Source organism: Telmatherina bonti, assembly GCF_933228915.1.
Source record: "Telmatherina bonti genome assembly, chromosome: 7".
NCBI lineage: Eukaryota > Metazoa > Chordata > Actinopteri > Atheriniformes > Telmatherinidae > Telmatherina > Telmatherina bonti.
Window position 1 is genome coordinate 9,508,923 of NC_136625.1, and position 22,429 is coordinate 9,531,351.

The window sequence follows — 22,429 nt, forward strand, 5'->3', positions numbered from 1 at the left end:
GTTGTCTTTTTTCCTAATTGAAATCAAGGAAAATGAAGAATAAAAATAATATTTTTTTTCATTTAGTTTGTTTTTAATCTACAAAAGTCATCAATATCAAAGAATTGTGAGAACGCAATTTAAATAGAATTGGCACCCAAAAAATCTGAATCGAATCGGGACAAAAGCATTGTCTCTTCTCATCATCACAACCCTACAGTGTACCTTTAAAAAATTTTAAAGCATTCATCAAATGTCCCGACACAGCAGGTTAAACATGTTGGCTAACACCATGTTGCTAGCATTACAACATACATGTGCTCTTAGAAAATAAAGTACTTAAAGTTCTTATAGTGTGTTCAGACCAAACGCGTTTTGAGCGTCAAGAGCGGCAGGTTTCCATGTAAAGTCTATGGGGAGGCGTGGCAAGGGGGCGTCGAGCTTTCTCGCGTCGCGTTATGAGCATTTTGGGCATCCGCGTTTAAGAAGTGTTTTAAGCACGACTCGCGTTGTCAAAAGCCAGGGATGGACAAAGCTGAACTTTGGCCGTTTGACGCGGGGCATCAACCAATCAGAGCGATCAGCTCGCAGCTCTTGGAGGATTTCTGTGGTGAACCCAGACACTGGGCTGAGACGCCATTACTCCGTGCAATATTTAGGATGACCATTCCTTACTAAAAAGCTGAATGTTTCTGATTTGGCAACGTAGCAAGATACGTAGCCTAGCAACGCTTTGTTTGTTTGTTTTTTTTATTTATTTATTTTTTTATTATTATTATTATATACCACTATTGTTAACTTAAAGTACAAGATGGCCTCCCAGTGGTACAATAAGTTAGATTATAAGGTACAAAACTGCAACTGTTGTTACTTTTTCATGTAGTCTCCAGTGTTCGGTAGCCACAGAAGGCACATTTTAGAGGTTTTCAGTAGTAAAACTGTGTCATGTCTTTGATCTGTAGGACAGCACTGTTTATATGACTGTAAACTCAGGCTCAACAAATTCCATCAAACTTTTAAAACCTTGAGTAAAATGTGAATGATTCAATGACTTTAAACATCGTTTTTGAGAAGAGATTTGCACTATCCTCAAAAGCAACGCCAGCAAGCCTTGTGTACAGACTTTCTGTTGAATGCTCTGCCCCCAAATGTCCAAAGTCATGGTGACTTAAGCTTCTTACATACTTCACGAGAAGCAAGGATTTCAGTTTTTTGTGGTCCTGTCAATTCATAACCCACAAGTAGGGGGAGGGGGGTCTGGTTTTATGGTTAATGACCCAGTTATTTATTCTTTAATGACAAACTTTGCCTGCAGCAGGGTTGTGCATGTGGCTGGGTCCGTGTCTTTAAATGCCACATGTAATTTCATGCTTTCTCACCATCTCCATCAGCTGTTTATTAAAACTATCCATTCAGTCTCGCATCATCAGAAATGCAGAAGAAGCAGCAAGTTTTGCTTCACTCTTTTCAGCGTTAACCACGCCCACCTCAGAAGTCCAACCGATCGCACAAATGTTTCTCGCGGCCCAATGGGAAGAAAGTTCTGCATGGCCGATGTGTTGAGAACAAGCCGCAAGATGTCCTCAATCACGTCTGTGAGAACAAACTCATTTTATTCTTGTTGACTTGAGAAAAAAAAGGCCCTCGCTTACGGCGAGTGTGGAACTGGCATCATAATTTGATAGCTTTAGCTGGCAGAGATCGCACTGGAGCTCATTTTTATTTATTTCATTTGATTTATATTTTATATTTTACATTTTATTTTATATTTATTTAAAATTATATTTTACAGGTGAAAAACTATCTTTAGGAATCATTCTAAAGATGTGTGCCAAATATTATGTAAGAAATAAAAAGAAAAAGGTTGTAGTTTGATCAAAAGTCAATAAAAACCTTAAAAAAAAAATGTAAAAAAAAAAATATATATATTTATATTATATATATCAGACTTTACAGTATGGGAACATTTGATTAAAGCATATGGTATTCTACCACACTTGAAATACTTTATACTACAAGTTTTAATGTTTTGTTTAGTCTTTTTGCTGTACATTATATTATATTATATAATATTATATTATATTATATTATATTATATTATATTATATTATATTATATTATATTATATTATATTATATATTTATTGCAGCTTGTTTGGCAGGATGAGATATTCAATGACAAGTGACCATCTTATCACCATCAATGCTAAATAGCTCAGAAAAACTCAACGACCACAACGGCAAGCCCCGGTAAAGCTGCTACTGGCTTGTTTGCGAATAAACTGATGGACTCATTTTATTTGTGAGGATAATAGTTCTGACATTTACACAGTGAAAGTGTTATCACATGAAGCATGGAGAGGTTTTCCACTACCCAAGTAAAATCACGTCTGCTTTAATTTTGTGCTGTCATTACATAAAATCTGCCAGGTCATTTTTTTTGTGTGTGTGTGTGTGTCTGTTACGTGCTCAAAACCTCAATTAGTCGTCAGGCTGAAGCCTGACGATGACTCATTACTTTAATAACAGCCCATGATGCATTTCACTTCTATGACAACTATCAGTTTGATGGTAGGTCTCTCATGATGCGGCGATCGTAGGATTACATCTTCCCGACTCAGATGTCTCGTTACGGAGCTGTTCTCTGCTAAGAATCTTCACAGAAACTTGTGCGCTATTACCTATTATCAATTTAATTATTTAGTTATTGCACCTAGAGACTGTGGGCTAGGTTGAGTCTGTTTCTATCTCCAAACCTGACCTCCATCTGGATGTAATCTGAGAAGATGACATGAGAACAACTCTGAACTTGTCTGTATTCTGAAACCATTTTGGGTTAGAATTGAATAGTCCTTAAAAGTTTAGTTTTGTGTCTGTATTTATTTGTTCATTCATTTTTAGTCAAAAGAATCAGTCATGAATTCATCATTTCCTCATAGGTGATCATTTCAAAATGAAGTAAAGAATAAAAACGTAGCTGGGAAAAGCCTGTTTCCGGTTTTCCCATAGAGCCAAAACAGCGGCGCTGAGAAACCACTGTTTCTATTGGAGACAGAGCCCACTTAAGCAGGTAGTGATCAATCCTCTGCTTTAATTTCTTAATGGCTGCATTGACCCTCTGGCCCTGTCCCTTCTCTCCAGCTCAAATTGTTTTTAAATGGCTTCAGTTTGCAAAGCTCTCAGCTCCTCTGATTGCATTAGTATTGGCCAGAACAGGGTAAAGGCTTTTGCTGAAGCTTGCATTAGTGTTAATTCATTGTGCGCGTGTCTGCTGGGCCATATGTGTCTCTCTTTGCACGTGTTTGCATATGTGCTTTAAGCATTGATTTTAAATGTTTTGAGTTGTGCCAGATGCAAGTGCAGGGAATGATTGTGTGTGTGTGAGAGAGAACATCTTTGAGATTAATTGAGACCTTAACAGAGGCTTTCATCAGGTTCTGATGTTGCACAGTTGCACCTATACTTCCAGTGATTGTGAGCACTTGTGTAAATTGCAGCCATGGAGGAACATTACATGTTCACTTAGCATCAAGTAGCAACAGCTGACTGACTTTAGATTACGTTTTCGTTTCATTTAAAAGCTCAAAAGAGAACAAATTTATGTTTTTATGTCCCAGTATTTGCTGCCAGAAAATGGCTTTTTTATTTTGAGAGAGTTGATGTTCTAATAGAGAAAATATTGTCTTTAATTATTTGTATGCCCATTCATTAATAGCTTAAACTTTAAAATAGCAACTGTTAAGCATTAAACATAAACACTGCAACAAGTTCAAACACTGACATAACAAGTACTCTTTGCTTTATAAGACTTCCCTGTCCTTACTTAGACTACTCAGTTTGATGCTTTTTTTTTTTTTTTTTATCTTACCCTTTCTAGCAGCCATGTTCTGCTGAACAAATTTGCTTTCCCAAGAGGAGCTTGATGGATATATTGGAAATTAAACTTTGTAGACATCAGGCTCCCTGTGATACTTTACTGTTATTCTTATGTTTGGATATCACTGAGTCACATATTAATGCTGATCCTGACCAGGGAAAACAAGGAAAGGAAACTGGTGGGGAGAAGAAAGGAGGGAGTGAAGAGAAGAAGAAAGAAAGCAACAGCTACAACTGTACAACAGAAACAGCTAAATAAATAACAACGGCATGAAAACAAAACTATTGGTGATTAAAACTGCAGGACAACGTGGTAATGAGCGCTGACCATAAAGTTAGAGTTAGAGTTATTAGTGCTTTTTCACTGGAATTTGTTCATATTTTTCCACCTTTAACACCACTCTGTATTGAATGTTATCTCTTTATTTGTATATCCATCCATTTTTATTCTATTTTAGTCATTAATGTGACTCATTAGGTCTTTGTAAGCACATTTCAGGTGCTTTTATGATCATGCTAGGAGTCACAGTGACAATATAGAGACTAATGAAGAGGACAAATGTTGTCTAACAACCTTACTGTAATACTTTCAGCATCAGAGTATATTTTGCCGGTACAACAGCAAACAGAGTTCATAAGATGATGGGTTTTCCAGTCTCTGAGCTTTGAATTTCTGTGCTGCAGAAAGCAGATTTCATTCCCCAAAGCCATGCTGCCAGGCCAGCATACAGAAAGACTGGGTCACGACAACAAGTGTTGATAGCTGGCAAGCTGGTGGACTGGTGACGAGAGCAACTGCTTATCAGGAGCTCTCCCTCTGATATGGAAACTACTTACAAAACAAAAAAAAAAAAAAGCACCACTGTTTCTGTCACTTATCTGGTCGTCTTATCTTACAGGGGTTTTTTTCTGTTTTTGCATTATCAATCTCTTCTCTTCCCTCCTCTTCTCCGCTTCTCTTCTCTTCTCCTGTAATTAGGCCATATTTTCCTCTGTCCTCAGGCCTGATTATTCAGAGCAACAAATGCCCCACCTCCCATTTTCTTCCTGCTGTCACCCCATCCGCCCCCCCCTCGTATTATTTTACCACACTTGCCAACTAGAAGCCTGTGTGAAGATGTTTCCATACACACCAATAAACTGATACTTATTAATTTCCTCATTGGTTTTGTCACATTGCTGCTTTTACACTTTATCCTCTTTTGGCCTCTCTTTCTTACCTTGTTGCTTTATCTCTAATCTTTTTCTCCTCTCCCTCTGCCTCTCTGTTGTCTTCCCACTGGCTTATCTGTCTCTCTTGCCTTCATCAGCGCAGTATCAGTCCCACTGACCCGACTGTTATGTAACAGTCAGGTGATGTGTTGGCCCGTTGAAGGGTCTTAAAGGCCTACTGTCCCATTAGATCTTGATTCTCTCCCTCTTCTGTTAGACCGTCTCATTAGGGTGCGGTTGCAGAGACAACTGAAGATGTGATACATCTATTCTGTACCAATTTTCTTGCTGGTTTGCTTATTTTTGAGCCAAATATCACTGAGAATAATTTTAGAGCAAGGCTCTGTCAAAGATAAAACCAGCAGCACAAATGCCAACAAATTTTTAGAGTTGCACAATGAGTTTTGTCACCAGTGCTTTAGTTTACTTCAAACTTAAGATTTCTGAGAAGCTGGTCAAGGCTGTATCATTACTTATGCTGATGCAGATAAGGTTAGTGATAAGCTGGTGGTGGGTGGAATAAGAAAGGAGCAACTATTCAGTCTGGGCGCCACTGCCAACTCGTGCATCTAATTCAGGGAATCACGGTACCATCTACACTGATCAGCTGTAAGTAAGGATATGTGTAAATGAGGGGTTAAATTAGGCTTTATACACTCTACACTTTCAGCTCTGTATGTGTATATAGAAATTGAATTTAAATCTTATATTACTAGAAGGATATTTATTATGAAATATCTCCCAGTACTTACTTTAATTGGTCAGGGGTGCCCAACTCTGGTCCTTGAGGGCCACAATCCTGCAGGTTTTTGCATGTATCCCTGTTCCAACACACCTGACTCAAACTACTCACTTATTGTGAAGAGCCTTATTGGCGTTTGGTACCATTTAATGGAAGCCAGGTGTGTTGCAACAGGGATACAGGCCCTTGAGGACCAACTTTGGGCACCCCAGGTCTAAGTATTCTCTTGACAAACCAAAGCAGACTTTATGCATCAGTATTTTAACAAAACCACTTTGATTTTATCTTTTGGTTTTTTAACTTAAAGCCTTAATTTTGGCCAAGTTTGTCTTTTTGGAGCCAGAAGTCACCATATTTAAATGAGACAGGGTTTTATTTAAAACCTTACTGAACAAAATGACATATATTTGAGAGCTAATATCTACGGAGACTGTTTGGTCACATAAATAGAAAATAGATTAGCTCATGGCCATGTGTTTCTAAAGCGTGTGAACGAGATATATAAGTCATGGTCACACTTTATGCATGGAAAGTGATGACAAAACTGTGATTGAACAAAGATTAAAGGAAAGCTTCTTTATTAATGACACCTTTACTACACTTGCAGCTACATCTATAGCCTACATTTTGATAAGATTTGAATTTTTTTTCTCATCTCTGGATGAATTACTGTTTCACATTTACTGAGAGACATGAGGATCAAAGCACTAAAGCACAACAAGAAAATCTGTATACAAATACAATCCATTTTCCATTTAATTAGGGTACGTATGCTGCATGGCATGAAATGGAAATGATCTGTGGACATTGGGCAATTGTAACGCATGGTTATTGTATTAAACAGCCACACATTAAGTTATGGCCACGGATTACTAATGCGGGTCTGCAACTTAATTTCTTATCCATCCATCCATCCAGCCACCACTTATCTGGGGTCAGGTCTTGGTGGCAGCAGCCTAAGCACCTAGTTGTACAGGATATATGGGACCCAGTCAGGCTTAGCCCTAACGGGTCATCTGGGTTCTGGTGCATTATGTCTTTGGCGGTAGCTGAAGGTAGGGACCTTGGCAGTCTGCTGATGCCATCTCAAAGGATGTTAAATTTCCTTCCCTTTCTTTCCTGTGTTAGTAATCCGTTACCATAAAACATATTTTATTCCAGTGTCACTCATAAATATTTATTTTGATATGGAATTATTGACCATGAGAAGACTCATGAGAAGTAGCAAATGGTTCCAAGATGACTTGAGGGAAAAGAGAATTGCTTTGAGGCAGAACCAAGTGGACATCAGCAGTATTGAGATTTAAGCTATTTCCACATTATCCTCTGATTTAGTTTACTTCTTATTTACAGTCTATAGCTCTGCTATTTTGGTGTCCCCTTGCACATTAAACACTGAGGTAAAGGCATTGAAAAGTTATTTCATTCACATTTGTAGATTGTATTTTGTTCATATTAGCTTTGGTGGTAAGCAATGGGTTTTTTGCGTCTGTGTCATGTCCAGTTGAGGCGGTAGCCAATCCAGGCGGCTGCTGGAGCATGCATGAAAGCAGCCACCCATCTTGTCAACCTTTCGATTCCCAGCAATGTCTTATGATTGGTCAGATCAGTGGCTAGATTTGACATAGATATGGATTTGTCAGCTACTCATTAGTCTGCATTTTGTCCCTTATACTGTACCATATGGTACAAGTCTAGCAGCGTGAAGTGTCCATATGGTGTCGTTCTCTGCCAGTGAGTGCTGATTTTAATGTCATTCTACCTTTTTCATTCCCCACCCCTCCTTTTTTTTTTATTTTATTTTTTTTTAAATTTATTTATTTATTTGTAACAAAACACTTTTAGGGTAATAGAAATATTACCAAAACATTTTAGCGCTCAACGTCATCACCCTCGTTGAAGGTCATCATAACAAAAATTAATGAAACAACAATGATAATGCCAATGTAAATTAGCTATTACTAACTGAGGTAATTATTGTCCCCCACTGTATTCCCACTGGGCCTCCCACATATTGCCCACAGCCTCATTACAATAGTACATTGTTTCCATGAGTCACACACACTCCCTGTTTGATAATGCACCGTGCAGGTTGTGCACATCATCAGCACATTAATTCTTCTATTTCAATAATATTGTGTTTTATAATGGAGTAAACATCACTGACGGGGGGGGGGGGGGCACTTTTCTCTTGTCAGTTTATGTTTAATTTAACTTTGTCAAAGCTACAATGTCCACAGTCACTGTGGGATATCATAATGGTGGCTACTTGAGTGGGTTTTATTGTAACCAACAACGATCTCTTAAATTCTCGTTTTTTCTGCCCATAGTTGCTGATAAGTGCTGAAGATGAGTAATGGTGGGGGGGACACCCCCGAGGCCCCCAGAGGGGAACCTCTGAAGAGGAAAGACTGTCAGTCAGACCTCCTGGGACCCAGGTAAGAACCTTCATCCACTATCCGCGGCCTCATTACATCACTCAGGCATCAAGAATGACTACTAACAGCAGAAATGTAGTACTCCGTTACTATGTCTGATTGATTATAATGTTATCCTAATCTTAACCTTAGTAGCATGTAAAAGCCTTATTCAGATTGATCAACACTAGGCCTAACTGTGTCTGAGCTGCTTATTATCGCCACAGCTGGCAATACAAATACCTTTTTTTGTCTTTCTTTTTTTAAACTAAGAAAATACTAAACATACGGTCAAAAAATAACTTGACAGGCATTATTATCTCGATTTCCACAACCAATGAAATCATATAATGCATTTTAGCTTATCCTAATTTCCAGGCTATATGCTGCAACTTTTTTCACACAATTTGAATCCAAAAGCTCAACAATACTGTTAATGTTTGGATTTTTACAGGTGCATCATGCACACACCCTCATCATAGAAAGCACAAAAAGTCATGCATTTTATGCAGCCTTCAAAATAAAGTATCAATATGGCTGTTAAAGAAGGCTTATATTCAGGTGCACTTTATAGCCTGGAAATTACCATTCATTCATCTGAACTTACCGCCTTAGAACAAAATCAACTTTAAAACAATTCATATAAATCTTCTTGTAGAGGATCTTTGGGTTAAAAACACATCTCTTTTATATTTTCATTTAAACTCATTTCCATGACAGTAACATTTTCCCAAAATTGAGAACCAAATGGACTAAATACTTGACTTTACCTCACACACTAGACCTTTCTCCAAGCATTTGTCTGAGGAAAACCATTCCTGTGATATTTTAGTTAAAAAACACAAAGCAGCCACAACCTAATGCCTTTGCAAGTCCTTATCCAGATTTATCACAAATAGCACAATCTTTTATAAATATAAAGTCCTACACTCTCCGTAAATGAGTCAACATGTTCACTAAAATGCTGCTGTTTTTGTCTGATAATTCCTACCTGGACCTGTCAAAACCACTGTGACCACCTGCAATGGCAGCGTCTTGGAGAAAAGAATAAAAATAAAACCCTCCAGGACAAAGTTTAAGCTTTAAACGCCTGACTGCACACAGGATGTACAAAACACCGGCCGCAGCCATATTGCTTTCCACAGGACTTTCTTAATTGGAGTGTTAAATTTAGACATGCAAAGAGCGTGTCTTTGTCCGTGGAATATCCCTGACTTTTTGATGTTTTAGTTTTTAACTACAGCAGTTCCAGCTAGCTTATTGTGCACACGGCAGAAGAAGCTAAAGCACTTTCTTGTCCCTTGGCTACAGTAGTCGGTAGAAACATGAAGCTGCTGGTGGCGATCAGAAGTCAATAATGTTTGCTATATTTTGCAATCATTGTTTTAATACTGATTACATTCACATGGAAATGATTACATATTTGTATTGATTATTATTAGTATTGCTTGCTTTAGATCACTGCTGTGGTCAATTTTCTGATCCTTACTGTGAATGCCCATGGCTCATTCACATTATTGAGATCCGGTTCTTTATTATTCTTATTATTCTGCCAAATTTTGCTGTGCTACTCCTCCAACACTGTTCAAGTCACTTCAACCATTCACATCTCAAACCCTGCAGCTCCTGCAGAGGTGTAGTGGTTAAAGAAATGGGCTCTTGTTCAGATGTCCGTGGGTTCGAATCCTGATGCATTACCATAATAAATTAAGTTTCATAGTTGTGCTGCTTCTCCAAATGGTTATGCAATTGCATATCAATCATTCAGCATAAAAGAGCATTCACATTTGCTCTTCTGCAAGAAGTGCGCTTTTCTAGTTTTATTTTGTTTTTGATCATCTTGATTTCTTTTTCTTTTCTCTAAAATCTTTCCAAATAATGGCTTCAGTGCTGAGATATTTCAGTCACTAATGTGTTGCTGTTCTGAAGCCAGTCCAGACTAAAGATGATGTTTAGTTCAGGGACAGTGAGAGCCTTTACAATCTCTTGTTTAGGAAGCTGCCATTGTAGGTTCTGCTGTGTGTTTAGGATCATTGTGAGCAGTTGTGCCGTACAAGTCATCCTCTTTAATCCTCAGCGCTTTTACGGGACGGATTATGATGCTTCCAGAATTTCTAACATAAGTTTTTGTAATTTCTCAAAGCTGATAATTGCTTGGGAAAAGGTTTTGTAATGATTGTAAAAACAAGCAACTTCAACACTTTAACAGAAAACTTTGTGCCCATTGTTTTATCTTTCATTTACATTTTCCTGCAGTATTGTCTGAACATAAAGATAAATATTACCTTTCTTCTCAACAACAATTTTTCACAAGTACCATAAAGTTGTTTATGGCTGCAGAGGAAGTGAGAGGAGTGTAAACACGAGATATCAGTTCAGATCGAGAAAGAAATACATGTAGCAGCAATTTTACAAACCACACTTTAAATATTTCTTTTTTCTCACATGTACTTAGTTTTGCTTTTCAGATATATTGATTTTAATTTAATGTAATTGAGCCTTTTGTCTTTTTTTTTTTTTTTTTTTCTACCATTCTAAGGGTGGTAGCAGGGTTAAAGATGGAGATGGGATGAAGAGAAAAAAATGTATAAATTATGGATTTATCATACTTGAAATATCAAGTGAAGAAAAAACAATTCATGTAACAACAAAGTTTTCTTTAGCAATGTTGCTATGTGTTTTAAGGTTATGACGTAAACTGAAGAGGCTTTTCTTTAACAACAGATGAAGAAAAAAACCTGAGATTTCATGTACAGCGTACAATCACCGGTGAAAATGGTGGAGCTTTGTTCAGTTGTATTCATTTTGTCACAGAAAAAAATAAATGTATTTATTTTTTCTCTTGTATTTCAGATCATGGGGGGAACAAATAATAATAAATTAATAACCCCCAGCCTTTTCCTCAAAGCCATGAGAACATGTTTCCTTTAAGTCCACCATAGATTTGACTCCGACTGTGTCACTGAGATGATATTTAATTTGATTAAAGATCTGGCAACATGATTTATCATACCAAAAAATAAACCTGCAGGAATGACTTGCTTTTTTTCTCTTTAGCCAATGTTTTACTTGGCTTTATATTTTTGTTTGTTTATGTTGTGTTGAGCTGTCTGACAGCTTTTGCTCCTTATTTATTATTTTTTCATCCATTTTCTGATATGTTGCCTCCAGTTTTCTGTTTTCACATCTTCCTGGGTCTACCTGTGTGTCTCCCTTTTACAACCTTACGCTTTCGCTTGTACTCGGTCCAGATTTCACTGAGAACAACCAGCATCTTTTGTATGTTAAGCTGAATTAGTTTTATAGGATTTTCCACTGACAGCTAAATAAATCAGTGTCAATTGGATTAAAAACAAACACACAAAAACCGTGTTGACTCCAGATGTTTTTGCCAGAAGTTGTTTTGGCGATCGCTGCAAGTTAACAATATTTAATTCCTTCATGTCCTTCGGTTTTCATCGTCCAGCCCTAAAAGGAATACGGAGAGACGCAACAGGGAGCAGGAGAACAAATACATCGAGGAGCTGGCAGAGCTGATCTTTGCCAACATCAACGACATGGACGACCTTAATGTCAAGCCCGACAAATGCGCCATCCTCAAAGAGACGGTGAAGCAGATCCGGCAGATCAAAGAGCAAGGTGATTATCCTCAGTAATAACTGTGTTTGAAGAGGCAGACACACACAAATGATTGTTTTTGAATCCTTAGCATGTCGACTTGTGTCTGTTTTTGTTATCCTACATGCTGGTCTCATAGTTCATGTTACACACGTATGTAATGATACTGCAGCACAAGCAGTTATTTTATTATGTTTTCTGGACTAAAAGAATAACAACAGTCTATTTTGGTCCACGGAAGATAAGCTGAGGTAAGTTTAACTTTCACATAGTCACACCAAACATGTTTTTTGACTCTATTAATGTTCCTTCAGACACAAATGGGAGTGTGATAGCCGTAGGAAGTGAAAACTCATAAGTCGTATGTGTGTCACGTTCAGCAGCGCAATCACGAACGGAGCAACTAATGCGATGATATTGAAATTACCTTTTGGAGATCCCATAGCTCAGGCAAGAAAAACACGTGTTGTGTTTGAGCGCAGGCTAATTTTACCCTGAAAACAGAAGGGAATAAAGATTCAGGATGCCATGCAGCTTTTATACCGCCACACTGTTAGATCCTGAACCCTTAACGAAGTCCCGACCCGAGGCAACAAGGCTTTCACCTGGACCTTAACGGAGCGGGATCTGACTGCGATGCACATGCAGGCCAAGCCGAGCGTGGCAGGGATGTTACGTAATGGTGGCCAACATGATGTAAGGCCTCAGGGGGGGAAACCAGGCAGACCTGCCCCCATCTCAGTCGCTCCATCTCCCTGTCTGCTTCCCCTTTGTCATCCCTCCTTTCCCATCGTCTCTATTGTGTGACATTGGTCTCTCGTCTCTTTGATCCCCCTTTTCTTCTCTTCTAATTCCTCCACCCTTCAGCTAGCCTTTCTCATATACTCCCAACCCTTTTTCTTTTCATCGCACCTTTTTTTTTCCTCTTTTCCTTTCCTCTCTGCTCCACCTTCTCTTCAATCATCTTTTACTTCCTTATCTCATCTCTCATTTCCTTCCATTTCCTCTAATCTGTTCTTTCCTCTTTTCCCCTTTTTGTTTTTGTCTTCCTTCTCTACATGTTGCCCCATCCCATCGCTCAGCCTTCCACCTTCACCACTCCTCTTGGCCTCTCCTCTTTTTTTCCTTCATCATTTTCTCCTTTTCTCTTCTTAATTTCTTTTTATCCTAATCTGATGCAATCTTTTCTTTTTACAGTATTGTCTCATCCTATCCTTCTTTTAACCTTCATCAACCTTTTCTTTAGTACATTTCTCTTCCTTTTAAGCCGTTTTCTCTCCCTGTCCTCTTCTTTCTTTTCCTGCCTTCTTTCTCTCTCTTTCTGCCACTCATTTTCTCATCTGCTCGCTTGTCTTTTTGTTCCTGCGGTCAGCCAGTTGGTGTCCATGTGTCGCTGCACTGTTTGTGCCTGAAAACAACAGCTGAATAAGCACACACACTCACACAGGGATAATACACAAGTCCCACAGCTGTGCCTTCAACAGCAGAAATCTACCGCCGTGTGACTGAAGAAAACACTTTGAAAGAAAATTTCTGAAAAGATGATACATTCAAAATCATTTGGCTATCACACATACACACACCACGGGGAGAAATAGTTGATACTACAGTGTGTGTGTGACGTCTTCTGGCCAAACAGGTTCCAGTGACAAGGTGTCTGTTTGTGTGTTTGGCTCCACACCTTAACAGCAACTGCAGCGTCATGTTACAGAAAAGAAAATGCATGTTTGCTTTCTGTCTGCTCATCACTTTTCTGTGTGTTGCAGACAGATCCAGTGCCGCTGCATGTATCATTTAGGCATCAACACTGCTGTCACATTGCAGGCTGTGCAATTTTAAGAAGGAGAAATGAACACAAACTTGTTGAACAGCAACTTTTTCACTGCATGACACAAACATTAAACTTGAAAGTCAGTTATTTTCTATGACTGACTTCAACAACATGCTTCGTAAATGGTTACTGAATACAAGCAGTTGGGTTAGTTGGTCATTATCTGTCGAATTTGCTGAAATGTGACAAAAGCCTAAGTCTCCTGAACCCAACTGATTCATGTCTGGATTTAACAGACACAGGTACAAAGTGACAATTTTCAGTTTTTATAGACCAATTTCACCACAGAAGCTAATTCAAAATAGGATTTCAGCAACTTGAGCACACACACACACACACACACACACACTTTACGATGCTTTGCTGTTTGAAGTCATGCAGATTGAGGTCTGGCGTTGTCCTGCTGAGAAAATAATGAATTTTGCTGGAAAAGATGTCACCTTCATGGCTATAAAGTCTTCATAAAATGCTTTCACATGTCATTCATGTCATGGACTCTGATGGACCCCCATCACAGTCACAGGGAGCCGGTTGTCAGGGTTTCCACAAAGCAGCTGAAACGTAGACTCATCTGACAGCAGAACATGTTTCTACTGGTGGTCAGCTGGTGTCCAGAGAGCTTGGTTGTGTTATTTTGTGCAGAGCTGACATGACTTCCTCTTTTAGGGGTGGACTGTGTTGTGTGCAAACAGTTTTCTTAAGTCTTCCCAACCCCTCATGGCGCTGATCATGGTGGCACAATGGTTTCTCATGCAGTGCCATATGAGTGCATGACAGTCACAACCCTTTTGATCGCGGTATTTTGTCTTTAGCTTTCAGATTCTCTTCATCTTTTTACATATTTATATTCTGTACAAATCAAAAAGCCAAATATTTTTTTTAAAATAAATATTTTCAAATTGATTATTTTCTGAAATATTTGGGAACGTAATGAGCCAAAATCAATCATTGTTTAAAAAGACAGACAATGGTGGGTTAGTTTTCTTTTATGCCCAATCCTGACACCCTCTGATGTTGCTAATTGTAGATTTAATGAATATAATGAGTCAAGATATTAAACATTTCTTTGGACCAAGATGTTTGGATAAAGATTTATCCAAATGAATAAAGTGAAAGTTTTTATTGCATTTAAAAAAAAAAAATTGAAGATGTGGCTGGTATGATCACATTGTGTCGCATCATTATTTCTATTCTCTTTGGAGCTGAACTTGAAATATTACTTTGTTCATTTTTTGTCCATACAACTGTTTTGTAAATCATTTTAGCTAATAACTGCTGAACAATATTCATCTGAAGGTCGATACTTTCCATATTAGACATCTAAATTCACCATAGAAAGAAAAACAGTCATTTTTAGCTTTATTTTGAAAGACTGGAGCAAATCTCACCACGTAAACTACAAGTCAGGGTATCGGCTTTTTGCTGTTTGCCGCAAGCACTTGATGAGGCTGTTTCAAGCTAATGAGCTTTGCGTTTGTCAATACTGCAAATATGCAGCACCACCTTGTTAAATAAGCCGTTCGTGAGCATGTTTGTGTGGCGGCCTCAAGTTGTTTTTTGTTTTTTTTTGTACTGTTTATCTTGACAGATGGTCTTTGCCATTATGTAAGACTCATCCGCAGGAGATGGTATGTGGTGCAACTCTGCAACCTGTTTGAGGCAAACTGTGAATTTCAACTTAAACACACAAACTGATCATGTGACATGCAGAGTAATAACATTCTTCCTGATTGAAAGAAACACAGATCATGAACTTAAATCCCCCTCCAACCTACACTGCACAGCCACTCCACTCTCTACAGTGACAGGATTTTAAGGGCTGATGACTCCACAGCTCTGGTCCCACAACAGGAATGTCAGCTATGTGGCCTAATGGGGCCATGGGAGGCTTAACAGTCCACTGGTGCAGCCATGGAAAAGAGGAAAAACTGGACTCTAATGTGATTGTTGAAGTGTGTAATGTACCGTATATGTGTGCGGTGATAGCTGCTGTCATCAATACATAAGGTCCACAAACCTTTTTGCATCATCTTGCTGATAAGAGATTAGTTCAAACTCAAATGCAGTTAATGTTATGTGGAAAGAAAGGACTTGTGCATTTGGGTGTGTGTTTGCCTGAAGGCTTCATCATCTCAAAAACAACACTGTCAGTGTTGTGTGCAAAAACAGTGTGGCCTTTAAAAGGGCGAGCAGTTGCAAAGACTTCAGGCTGACAAGCTGTTTTTCCAAGAAAACAAACACACTGTGCAGCAAACATACAGTAAGTTGCTTCATTTGATCCTTTTGATGCTGCAGCTTAACTTTTGACATGCTTTTTCTACCACATTAGCAATTTGTCATGCATTCACGACCGTGCACCAATGACCTCTGGGTTTTATTTTAAATGGTTAAAAACCAATGAAAGATGGAAACAATCAGTCAGTAATTTAATATTCAACATATTCAGTCTTTGTTGTCATGTTTTTATTGCTTATAACAGAAAAAACTCCGGTGGCTGATGCGGAGGAGGTGCAGAAGGCTGATGTGTCATCAACAGGAACGGGTGTTATTGATAAGGACACTCTTGGGCCCATGATGCTGGAGGTACGTTCAACCCAACTTGTCTCAACCTGGCTGAGGAAAATAAAAATCACCTTGCCTTGTTTACTTTATCTAAACTTAGTTGACAGGGACAGTATATTAAAACAACGTTACAGAAATTGTGCCACTGTGCGTGTAGGACTTCATAGCTACCAGAGAGTCCTTGGCCGACAGGATTTTCAGCCTTGTTGGATTCCTGTAATTCCAAAAATGGTGATGTGTGCGACTTTTTTTCCCCCCACAGAGCCTCTTTATGTGGTCTGTCATGATGTTACACACTGTATATATCAAAGGTGTAGGTCTTCCCTCCAGCCTTTAACCTGATTCTTTATTTCCTGACTAAACCATAGTTTCTTCATCATGCTTTCTGTCAGGTTTGCTTCAAAATAATAATCGTTTTTACTTATCAATCCCTATGTAGAAATTCGCTCTGCATTTGACCCGTCTTTAGATATTGTAGAGAGCATTGGTCGGCCATGATTTTGTGCAGTTTGGACATTAAGGGTCTTGCTCCTGAATTCCTCATATGCTAAATGTTTCATCATCAAGCAGCTTATCGAATAGCTTCTTTAAATCATTAATAAATAATGATTGGTGAATGCCAGTCAAACCACCAGTTTATTTAGAATCAAACCCATTTTTCTGGATCTTCGAACATGCTCACGTGAAATGTGAGGTTTGCTGAACTGGCAGATGTTTTTCTGCAGGTCTCAGCTATCAGACCTTTGGTGGGCCTCAAGGTTCTGTATTAGGGCATCTGTATACTTTTGCTGTTCATCTTATATCATGGGACATCATCTCAAACAAAAACATTTAATTTTATCACATTGTTTACAATCATTTGCACTCTATATTTAGTGAGCTATGTACCATAAGACATGTAATTTATTATCATACATGGAGCATGGGAAAATATTAATGAAATACATTTAACTTTGATTATATAGCTAAATATCTTCTGTTGTAGTTTCAGTTTTATTCACACACCCATATTTACCAAAAAATCACCATTCCTAAAGGATAAAGCTATGAATTATGTATAAATCAGACTCTCCCTCGAGAAGCTATCACAAGCTTTTGGAAGGGAGTCTTGCATTAAAATACATTTTTAAGACACAGTTTTATAAATCCAGTCTTGTCAGACGAGTGTAAAAGTACACCAAGTCATGTCGTGTTCTGTTTCCCTACTTTTGAGTTGTGCTATTTTACATCCATGTATCGACTTTCCGATGCACACGGAGGTCTGGTTGCAAAGGTAGCAGCTAAAAGGAAAAAAGCTGCCATCTTAAATTTGTAGCTTCTTAGCATCCTATCCAGACACAACCTCATTTGGATCCTCTTGATGTGGAGAAATAATGGCTCTCCAGGGTGATCGAGCTTCTCACCTTGACTCTAAGGGCTCTGCCACTCTGTCTCTCAGTAGCTGTCTTTCCATTACATTTTTTTTTTTTTTTTTGCAAAATAAAAGCAATATTTGTATGTTTTGACAGAGCAATTGTAATTTGCAGGTGTTTCCACTGAACAGTGTTTAGCCTCAATAAGGATTGTGGTTTATGCGCGGTAGCCATAACGCGTTTATTTTGGTGTTTTCTATTTGCTTTGGAAAATTTGCTTCGGCTTTCTGGAGCTTTTCTTCATCATTTTCTTTTCTAAAACTCTGGAATTCGCTGTTGTTTGTTCCACACCGCACCCTCCACATCACATCCAGTGAAACTTAAATATGAAAAAAAGTGTTACCAGTACACTTTCGCAACATGTTTCTATATCAGACTACCTCATGAGAGCGTAAAAACTTTTTTTTATCAATATCTGAGACTTTTTTTTCAAAATGCAGGTGTTTCAATTAACGTTTGTTTTTTTTGTTTTTTTTTATAAATTATTATTTTATTATTAGTTTTTGTGCAATTGTAGGTGTAATGGAAACACACCTAGAGACTGCCATGTCTGTGATCTCATTCTTTTAGTCACAACCCACAGCTTGTGACCATAGTTGATGGTATGAACATAGTTCCACCCATAAATTGAGAACTTTGTTTTTGGCTCAGCTCCTCCTTCTTTACATCAGATCAATGTGAGTCATTTTGGATCTACCTGTCGATCTCCAGCTCCACTCTCCAAACCAGTCCAGAGAGCATTGAACATCACAGCTTGACAAAGCAAACCGGACCACATCATCTGCAAAAAGCAGAGACCCTCAGCGCACTGGCAGTGCCTAGAAATTCAGTCTGTCAGCTTTATGAACAGAATCCATGACAATTTAACACTTTTATAAGCTTAAAAGGCACTTTGAATGACATGCAAAATATGCAAAGACTCTTATTATTTGAAGCTCGGGGTAGAGTTTGCTTTAAACAAATATTATGCAGACATTTAGCGATTCATGCCGTGTAATCTTGCACCCATAAGTGTTGTCTTTCCCACACCTAAAGGATCTTGTGAATATTCAAAAAAATACTTTCTGCTGATGTCACCAGACCTGCTCTATCGTTACCTGCTTTGTGTAGGCGTAATTATCAATTCTTGCTGAGTTTGTAGAAGAGCATTCTTGGACTTGCTCCAAGTTCTTAGAAGTCCAGCAATCCAGCAAAGTTACCTTCCATTTTTATAGTTTGTGATCATATATTATCCTTTTAGTTTAATTTCTACTTTCATTTTCAGTTTTAGATGTTGTGTTTTCTTTTTAAAATCTATATGACGCAGCACTTTGGCTGACATTTGCTGCATTCTTACTTCTGACACCGGTGATCTGTAAACTTTCCATATTAACATATTTTTTCTCCTCCATGTAGAGTCAGCGCACCATCACTTTCTGCATTGTAAGGAAGATTATCTGTGATTCCACAGACTTTGTAACACAATCTCATCAATGTTGCTAGAAAAAAGTGTAAAAGCTGACAAGGAGATTTGTCGACAGCAGGCCTGCTGGCTTTATGCGCTGTTACCTAAAACACATTTGGAGCATCTTTCTGACTGTACCTGTAACCGCCGATGCAATCCACGTGACTTTGGGAGATAAAGAGTTCCTCTGACTAGCAATAATGCAATCATCCAGTCTGCTTGAGTGTGTGTGTGTGTGTGTGTGTAAGTGTGAGATGACGTTTAACATGGAACCCAGTAAGGTATAAATACCTTTGGGAAAAGCCAGATTAGAAAAAGAAGGGAGGAGCTTGACCACACACACACACACACACTCACGCAGGCTATACTTAGCGTTCACCAGCAGCAACTTTGGCTGAGGTGTCTGCTTGGAGTCTGAAAGATAAACATCCCTGCAGCCAAGACCGTTTGCATTCTGCTCTATTCTGCGTTGTTGTATCAGAATAGGAGGCAGATGGTGGGAAGCTTGTGTGAACACCGGCAGGTTGAAGGAGGAATCACTCCGTACATGCTGAGTTGGCAAAAGCAGTAGAATGAAAACAGACACCATGCAGTAGAGACAACTTTATACATGATGCTCGTTAGTGGGGTCTTTTTATATAATGGCAATAAATGATGATATTTTTTATATATGGTCATTAAAGAATGTACTTATTTCTTTGGCTTTAGAAGACTGGCTTATTAAATATACAGATAAACTTCCATTCATTCAATTTCTGAACCGCTTAACTGCAATTAAGGGTTGCTGGGAAGCTGGAGCTTATCCCAGTATTCACTGGGTGAGAGGCAGGTACATCCTGGACAGGTCACCAGTCCATCACAGGAACCACCACACAGAGAGACAAACAACTATTCACTCACCTAGGGACAATTTACAGTAGCCTGTTAACCTAACATGCGTGTCTTTGGACGGTTGGAGGAAGCCGGGAAAAACCCAGAGAGAACCCACGCATACATGGGGAGAACATGGAAAGTCCACACAGAAAGGCCACTGTTTGAGCCTCCCCCCAGCCGAGACTAACCACTACGCCACCGTGCAGCACAGAGAAAACTTTCCCAAGTGGGGTTTAAGCTTTTATAAGTATTATTATTTATTTATGTATTCACAAACTTTAGTTTTCTGTTTACAGTCCTCTGGTGGTGAGAGAGAATATGTCAAAATAAACTTTGTGAATTCAGCTTTTTTTGTTTGTTTTGCTCTATAAACATTATATAAAGTTAGAACAAAGGTTCAATTTTGACCATTTGGACCAGTCAGATGTCATCAAATTCCAATCTTTTAATGGTCCTTCACACTTAGTTTAAGGCTTATCACCCTCTACTCTTTATATTGTTTGGATATTTAAAAAAAAAAAAAAAAAAAAGTAGCTAGACATTTTTATTCCAGCAAGCTTTTAGTTTGAATTGTGCTCTTGTGACTGCTTTGACAGTAAATATTTTTATTTTTTATTAATTTATTTTTTTGTATTTATTTAATGTTATGATGTTATTTGTTGTATTGGACTACTGTTTAGTGTTTGTGAATGGTGTCGTATATATGAACATTGCTCATCTATCTGGATTTAAAATTTTATTTAAGTTTATTTTATGGCATAGTAAGGAAAGGACTGTAAATAAAGCCCCCCCCATTTTCCCATGTTTTTTTACGCTTCATTTCCCTTTTCCAAGCATCTTAATACTCTCCTCCTCTCTTTTATATCTGTAAATTCCCTCCTCTGAGCTGCTAATACCTGCTTTTCACCTTGCAGCATCTTCTTTTGTCCTCTTGCCTCTCTTCATCGTGTCTTTCATCTCATCCTCAGGCTCTGGACGGCTTCTTCTTTGTCGTCAACATGGAGGGCAACATAGTGTTTGTGTCGGAGAACGTCAGCCAGTATTTGCGCTACCAGCAGGAGGAGCTGATGAACACCAGCGTCTACAGCGTGCTGCATGTTGGAGATCATGCAGAGTTCATCAAAAACCTTCTGCCAAAGAGCATGGGTGAGACGACCACTGGTTTCCAAAGTGAATCTTGTGCAGTAAACAAGCTGCACTGCGGCCATTCGTTGTCTGAATCTGCTCATTTCAGCGCTATTAGCAGGTTGTTGCTGGACGTTTCGAAGCAGTTTCTGCTAAATGCCCATACAGTTGCTGGCAGCTTTCTGGTTTTTGGCTCCAGTTTCTTTCTTAGATTTTGTTTTTATTTTAGATGAGTCCCCTCAATTAACCAGTTAAGAATAAAAACAAAATCAACACACTGTTAATTTAGCTAATGTATGCTTATTTATATGAAAGTGTTTACAGTTATTGTACTAAAATAAATATGTTTTGTGAAAAACAGCAGAAATTAATTGAAAAGCTGATCTTCATGACATTTGACTTCAATTTAATTTAAGTTGCACCAATCTAGAAAAACGGTCGTCGTCGCCCCCCTCCCCCATGCCACTTCACAAAGTAAACAAGTTTAATTTGCTTAAATTTGATTGAATTTGAAGCAACAAGGTAGCAAGTTGCAGGTTTTTGTAGAAGTGTCACATGACACATACGAGTAGATTTATGAGACCCTGTTTGTTCTCACCACGTTAAAAAAGAAAAATCTGTAAAGAATTTGGACGGATCCAACGTCTGTCTGACGGAGTTGCCGTGAAGAGGATCCTGCCATGATCCAGGCGTGAAACCGCCTGTGAGGCCACATAGAAACAAAGTTAATGATAAGTCCAACGTTGCTGCCTGCTTGATCTCAAGTCATTAGGCTGAAGTGAGGAAACCCACCGCCATCGTAGAGCTGAAGCAGCTCTGTGTGGAGACACGAGCTACGTCTTTTCGCCATGTTTGTCCACTGGAAGGACTTTGTGCTTTTGATATCAGCTTGAAATTTTTACTGTTTTGCTTCATGTCAATGTTAAAATCACCCAACATGATCCGTGGTTTGCCATCTCTTCTTTCAGTCAGTCATCGGGGCGGCGATTCGTCCAACAGGAACAGCCACACCTTCAACTGCCGCATGCTGGTGAACCCTCTCACCGACGGCGAAGCTCGGCTGACCACTGACCAGCAGGACGCAGCACAGCAGAAATATGAGACCATGCAGTGTTTTGCCGTCTCTGAGCCCAAGTCCATCAAGGAGGAGGGTGAAGGTACGCTTCGTCCTCTCTTCCCTACATCCTCTCCTTTTCCATTCTTGTCCTTCCAGCTTTCTGTCCTTGTTTCCATCTCTTCTCCATCTCTCCGTATCATTTCCACATCTCTCTCTCTCTCTGCTTGGTTGTCCCATTCCTGGTTCAGCCTTCTCATTTCTCTGGATTTTTTTTTTTTTCTA

The 22,429-nt window shown here is 38.8% G+C and overlaps 1 protein-coding gene across 1 annotated transcript in view; it reads left to right on the forward strand.

The window, feature by feature from the left end:
* The window catches only part of LOC306758038 (nuclear receptor coactivator 2-like), a 73,044-nt gene that overhangs the window by 26,863 nt on the left and 23,752 nt on the right, over positions 1-22,429 (forward strand). The window contains exons 3-7 of the mRNA XM_079243254.1: positions 8,139-8,246; positions 11,692-11,864; positions 16,154-16,257; positions 20,934-21,111; positions 22,059-22,247. Of these exons, the coding sequence (XP_079099380.1) occupies positions 8,158-8,246; positions 11,692-11,864; positions 16,154-16,257; positions 20,934-21,111; positions 22,059-22,247 (733 nt within the window). The 5' untranslated portion in view covers positions 8,139-8,157. The remainder of the gene's footprint in view (positions 1-8,138; positions 8,247-11,691; positions 11,865-16,153; positions 16,258-20,933; positions 21,112-22,058; positions 22,248-22,429) is intronic.